This window comes from Sinocyclocheilus rhinocerous, unplaced genomic scaffold, assembly GCF_001515625.1.
Source record: "Sinocyclocheilus rhinocerous isolate Xijiao unplaced genomic scaffold, SAMN03320098_v1.1 scaffold3738, whole genome shotgun sequence".
Taxonomy (NCBI): Eukaryota; Metazoa; Chordata; class Actinopteri; order Cypriniformes; family Cyprinidae; genus Sinocyclocheilus; species Sinocyclocheilus rhinocerous.
Genome location: NW_015654497.1, coordinates 221,522 through 228,302, shown reverse-complemented (window position 1 = coordinate 228,302; position 6,781 = coordinate 221,522). Strand labels below are relative to the sequence as shown.

General features: G+C 36.7%; 1 protein-coding gene across 1 annotated transcript in view; it reads right to left on the bottom strand.

The window, feature by feature from the left end:
* The window catches only part of LOC107717189 (dixin-A-like), a 14,610-nt gene that overhangs the window by 4,431 nt on the left and 3,398 nt on the right, over positions 1-6,781 (bottom strand). Inside the window, exons 2-11 of the mRNA XM_016523870.1 lie at positions 4,490-4,599; positions 4,251-4,405; positions 3,756-3,842; positions 3,594-3,647; positions 3,417-3,467; positions 3,073-3,177; positions 2,877-2,930; positions 2,594-2,683; positions 2,248-2,319; positions 1,983-2,144 (exon numbers count right to left, since the gene is read on the bottom strand). Coding sequence (XP_016379356.1) covers positions 1,983-2,144; positions 2,248-2,319; positions 2,594-2,683; positions 2,877-2,930; positions 3,073-3,177; positions 3,417-3,467; positions 3,594-3,647; positions 3,756-3,842; positions 4,251-4,405; positions 4,490-4,599 — 940 coding nt within the window. The remainder of the gene's footprint in view (positions 1-1,982; positions 2,145-2,247; positions 2,320-2,593; positions 2,684-2,876; positions 2,931-3,072; positions 3,178-3,416; positions 3,468-3,593; positions 3,648-3,755; positions 3,843-4,250; positions 4,406-4,489; positions 4,600-6,781) is intronic.

Here is a 6,781-nt window from a genome sequence, read left to right as displayed (position 1 = left end):
ATGAAAATTAGGCTGCATTTTACTCACCCCCGAGGCATCCTAGGTGTATATAACTTTCTTCTTTCAGACGAATCCAGTCGGAGTTATATTAAAGGGTTAGTTCACCCAAAAATGAAAATTCTGTCATTAATTACTCACCCTCATGTCGTTTCAAACCCGTAAGGCCTTCGTTCATCTTCGGAACACAAATTAAGATATTTTTGATGGAATCTGAGAGCTGTCTGACCCTGCATAGACAGCAACGCAACTGAAATGTTCCCAAGTCCAGAAATGTAGCAAGGAGATCTGTAAAATAATCCATGTGACATCAGGGGTTCATCCGCAATTATACGAAGCTACGAGAATACTTTTTGTGCGCAAAAGGAAAAACAAAAATGAATTTATTCAACAATTCGTCTCCGTGTCACCCTGTAGCGCCATTTTGGAGAATATTCGCTGGACGTAAACAGCGTATGCTATTCTGTGTCAGCTGTTTACTTCCAGCTGATACTCTCCAAAATGGCGCTACAGGGTGATGCGGAGGAGACGAATTGTTGAATAAAGTCGTTTTTTTGTTTTCTTTTGCGCACAAAACTTGAGCTTGTATTCTCGTAGCTTCATATAATTGCGGATGAACCCCTGATGTCACATGGATTATTTTACAGATCTCCTTGCTACGTCTCTGGACTTGGGAACATTTCAGTTGAATTGCTGTCGATGCAGGGTCAGACAGCTCTCAGATTCCATCAAAAATATCTTAATTTGTGTTCCGAAGATGAACGAAGGTCTCACGGGTTTGAAACGACATGAGGGTGAGAAATTAATGAACTATCCCTTTAAAGGCGATTTTCTCACAATGGAAAGCTTATTTATTCAGCTTTCAGATGATGTATAAATCTAAATTTCGAAAAATTTACACTTATGACTGGTTTTGTGGTCCAGGGTCACATTTCTGTTTCATTGCAACTTTAATACATATTTTCATCTAACATGGAACATTATGGCAAGGTTCAAACTACGTTATCAACAAGCTTTTCTTCCAGTAATGTTAATAGAAGATTTGATCAAAGTTATCTGGTCTTTAATAATGTGCTCAAAACATTACAAAAAAATAATTTATTCATCGTTCATGGAAAGTTATTTTCTGAAACATTTTAGTTGGACGTTTGTCTAACTATTTTTAAGCATTAATACTTGTGTTAGAGATGTTTTAGATGACATTCAAAAGTAACTTATCCATAATGTTTGCAAAATGATCAAATGGAATGTTCTCTTAATGATTTCTCTAACGTATCACATTGCCAAGAAAAAAAAAAAAAGAAGTTTAATGATTTCTCTAACGTATCACATTGCCAAGAAAAAAAAAGAAGTTTAAAAACATTGAGAAATAATGTTTTCCAGAAACCGAACAGTATTTATATAATGTTTTACCTCTAATACACCAATATGTCCAACTGTCTTTGGGCACGCGCACAGCATCCGGTGCGTGAGTGTGTAAACAATGAGTGACGTATACGCGCGAGAGATCACTTCCGGTACTTTGCGTAAACTACGCCAGAGTGCGTACACACCTCACGCACCGGATCCCTGCGCGCGCTCAAAGACAGCTGGACATAGTGGTGTATTAGAGGTAAAATATGATATAAATACTGTTCGGTTTCTGGCACAAACCGATCGTTTCGTGTCTTAGGACATCAATGTGTCGTCACGAGCCGCAGGGTTTAATTTGGATTTGTCTGTGCATGTTTTTTTTACTCTCATAGATTTTGTTACCATTGCCATGCATTATACGACTGATAGACTGCAACGGTTAAAGTTAAAAATCATCATATGTGTTCTACTGAAGAAACAAAGTCACCTACATCTTGGATGCCCTGGGGGTAAGCAGATAAACATAAAATTTTCATTTTTGGGTGAACTATCCCTTTAACATGAACGTTAGCAAACATTCTTGGAATATATTTTTGTTAGTAGTGTTGGATACAGGTAAAGGTTGGCCTTACCTTTCTCTCCTGCCTTTTCTTGTTCTCGGTGGTGTGGAGGCGGTCCACTAGACTGGCCACACCCTGCTCCAGCGTGTCCAGCGTGTGGTGCTGCGGGTCATGACCGCTGAAACTGTCCCTCAGACTGCGCAGAGCATCTCGCACCAGCTGTAGCTCATCCCCCTGACGCACACATCCAGCCAGAACCAAAGAACAAACAATACACACATTTATTAGAAATGTTATTAAGCGAATTCTTTTTAAAATGAAGAATGCCATGACTCACCATTCTGTGTTGGAAAACTGCGGAGGATGTGTCCATCATGTGACTGTAGCCGTTATTCTCACAGCCTGACAACTGAAGCAAACAATTTTGTATTATTAATGTAGAACACTACAAATTTACTAAGTCGTTTATGGTTATACTTTACAGTAATCCACATTTTATGGGAATGTCTAAGAAATACAAAGCTAAATACATTAGGAAGGTCAGGAGACTCTTGTTGTGCTATGGCTCCCACTAGTGGAATAAATTACAGCTACAGAGTGTTTACGTACAACATTATGATATAAAAATTTGATAGGACAATCAAATATTGCATAATTAGGCCCCTAGTAGTTCATTTAGTTACCCTATGATAGCTTTCACTGATCCTGAGCAATGCATCATCCACTTTTGCTTGCTGCTGCTGAAGAAGTCTGTCTTTCAGCCCGAGTTCTTTCTACAAAGACAAGTGCATGTGAGAGAAAAAAGTATTTTCATGAATGTACTATATATAAACCAGCGGGTTGCCAAAAAATTGCTGCAAAACCAGAAGTAAAACAATGTATCCAAGTAATGAAAGCACTAAAGATGATTAAAGAACACTAAATGGATTCAAGCATACTAAGCATGATTAGGATGAATTTGCCTACTTTATATTCACTCAGCAATCTGTTTCGTTCACTCAGCTTTCTTTCTAGTTCTACCTAAAGAAAAAAAAACCCTGAAAAAACCTTCAAATATTTGACACATTTATAGAGAAGAACCAAATGCAATTGCATATTTGTATTATTTTATTTATTTATTTGTATTATTTTTTTTTATTATTAGATTTGATCTCAGACTCACATTCTGTCCCTCCAGCTCCTCTCTGGCCATGCTGGATCTGAGAAGCTCCTGCTTGAGCTGCAGCACTGAGTCCTCCTGCACAGACATTCTCTGATGCAAGGCATCCTGGGTAGACAGATGGACACAGGGACAAAATTTAATTATCCCAAATGGCAACAAATCTGGTGTACACTGCAAAAGCTAATGTTGAAACTAAAGAAGTGAATAATTATCCACACACCACACTTCTATAATATAATAATAGAAATTAATATATAGATTTACATTTTTATTATATTTTGTATATTACATACAAACACATACATATATTTTATATATAAAAACAGACTTTCATGTGGTCTCACCTTAATAGCCTGCAGATTACGTGCCTCCTGCTTGTATCTTAAAAGTTCTCTCTGCAAAAAAATACATTACAACTTTCATTCACACAAACTGCACTATATTTGCACTCTATCTATCTATCTAGACAGATCTATCAGTAGTTTTTGATTATTAATAATTTTTTCAGAAACATAACTTACCTTCAGATCTAAAGACTCCTCCATACTCTGGTCCAGACGACTCCGGATTAAAATCTTCAATGGCAGGATAAAACGAATTTGTCATTACCATAATAGACTGTAAATGAGACATGCACAGTTTCTCACATTACTCAAGCACAGAAAAGCAGAATGATAGATTACTAGCTGTTGCTCTGAGCTGGTACTGTCTCCAAAGCTCAGAGTAGATGTCTGCTCGTCCTCAGGTAGTGATCCATGCAGCAGTAAGGCCTGAATGAAGACACGTGTACAGTGAGCGTGAGGTTTCTGAAGCGCTGAGGTACTGTGAGTAAAACTAGACCGCTCACCGTGAACATATGGTGTTGAACCAACAGTCATCATGTGATCAGTCAGACTACGTCGTCTCGCTAAGGCTAATTTTATAACTAGCATTTTATGTATTCTAAATACAGTTAAATCATTTTTTAATGTAATATACACCAATGAAAAGTTTTGGGTCTAAGATTTTTTTTTTTAAATATTACAATTTAAAATAAATATTTTATATTTTAAAATGTAGTTTATTTCTGTGATGCAAAGCTGAATTTTCAGCATCATTATTCCAGTCTTCAGTATTTGACATAAAAAGCCTGATGTCGCAAAAACAATGCACAATGTAAATATGTGCAAATAACTTACCTGAAGCCTAGTCACCATTTTCCTGGTCTCTTGCATCTCCTTCTCCAGCTGTTCCTGCTGGGCACATAGCTGTTCCTCCCATGTGCTGCTTTCCTCTTTCCCAGCATGCTCTGGGCCAGGAGACGGCTCTGTGGCTGAGGATTTCACTACATCCTCTACAAAGGAAACAAATACAACAAAATACAAGAAACATATAGAAACAGTATGGAAAGTAGGGTCAAGTAGGGAAAACATCCTACCTAGGCTTTGTGGTTGCTCTGTGTGGTTCCACACTAGCTCTCCTGAATCTTCAGATATGGCAATAATGTACTCTTCCTTGGGTGTGTGTGCTGGACTGGATGAACTGAGGCTGGAGAGATGTTGCAAAGAATCAGTTAGGAAGATAACCATGTATTTGTATGGTCCTAATTATCAGTCATATGTAACCACCTCGAGTAATTTGATGACAATGAAAAAAAGCCTTTTGTGTACATAAGGTATAATGTGTTCACTTTAATCACATGTAACTGAACTAAAAATAGGGAAATTCCAGTTACAATAGACATGTCACCATTCTCATACAGGTTTTCAGTTTCAAACCGCACTAATACAGTTTCAGAGCATTCTTAAGTCACATGCCATTCATCTGTTTTCAGTAAAGATGAAATGAGAGACTCTATCTCCAACACCCCTAGCTGTTCCTATGGCATGGGAATGTGATATTGAAATTGAGATCTAGCAAAGAAATTAAGACAGAATGAAGTCTGTCACACAGAATAAGACACAAAGCAACTCTCTCAGTTGATTAGCATAATCAGTTCAGTCTTGTTTGCATAAACTGATGACATTTTGATAAGAACTATTAACCAGGATTACATCTTCTTGATTAAGCTTCTGAAAATGACTACATAAAGGGATGTGTACACAGGCATGAAATTAAAGCAGAATGCTGCTTTGAGGGGTGCCATATTACTAAATGTTGATTATTTATACAAAGAGGAACATGTTGATTTATAGTAAACCAGTCATAAAACATAATCTGAATGGCTCATCTAAAAATATTCATATCACACTATACTTTACATTCACTATGCATTATGGACAATGGGTTTGTTTTGTTTATTTTGCTACAGAAACCTATTCACTGGATTTGTTTCATAACCCATTTTATTTTGTTCCAAACTGTGGGGATAAAAAAGAAGAAGTTTCAGTAACTCTTTCTGCAGCTTGCATGATTATGCCAGTTTGCGGTGTTAAGTTATTGTCTTTGTGAGTGAATTATTGAATCATTCACTCAACCATTTCATTCAAAACACTGATTCATTCAGGAACAAAACACCCGAATGTCTTTGTGAATGAGTCATTGAATCATATACTCAACCAATTTGTTCAAAACAATGATTCATTTAGGAACAAAGCCGTTGAATGTCTTTGAGTGAATCACTGAATCATTCTCTCAACAGCTCTGTCGAACACAAATTTATTCCATAAGGCCGGTATTGTGGGTTTTGCTCAGAGACATATCGTTGTTGGATCTATTTTCATTGGCGGAGCAAAAATAGAAAAAGTAACTAAAAAACATATATTGTATTTAAAATGTAAGCTATTCTAAATTAACTTCTTGTTTATTGAACTGTTGAATAAAATTAATATAATGTGCTGTTGGCCTGAATGTGGATGTCACATTATTACTTTCAGAATTGCTTACTGTTGGTCAACTTGGTGAATTCAGATTGTGAAATCTATGTTGGGATTTTTTTTTTTCGGCATCACACGAAATTTCCTATTTTCTACATGTAAACATGCACTAGATGGACGCGTTTGATCATTGTCCTCGTGTCTTGCAGTGTCTCGTGCATGACACTGCATTATAGAGTTAAAATTTCTTCAACTTTTACAAAGTATGTCTCAAGACCTTGGGTTTTTATATTTATCTAGGCCTACCCTGCATCTCATACAAGTAACTCTTGCTTGTGTTCTTTCTTTGCGTGCACATTTGGGCTGCATTATGCTAATATTTCCAGATAGTGACATAGGTATGTGGGGGCTGTTAGAACAAGCCTTTTAGGTAGGCGTGGTTGACTCTTAACTTTTATAAAGAATATCTCTTTGGATTTGAGACTTTAGTCTTTGCAACTTTACAGATCTTCTTTATGCACCAAGAGCTTGTAACACTCCAAAGAGAAAGGAAAACTTGAAATCGCATCATATGACCCCTTTAAATATCCACTGCCATAACATATACCTGCACTCTAAAAAATCCTTGGTTATTTTTTTAACCCAAATGCTGGGTTGAGCCTTTTGGGTAATTTTTTGTGGTCATTTTTTCAGTGTTTGGGTAGTTTTTGTGTTACCCAGCTCCTGGGTCAAATGTAACAACCCAGTGTTTGGGTTTTAACTGAAACACATTTTAACTGAAAAATTAGTGTTTACTATTGTCATTTTGCATTATTGACACACTATTTTCCTAATTAATGCTGTTCAGTTGCTTTGACACAATCTGTATTGTTAAAAGCGCTATATAAATAAAGGTGACTTGACTTGACTTGACA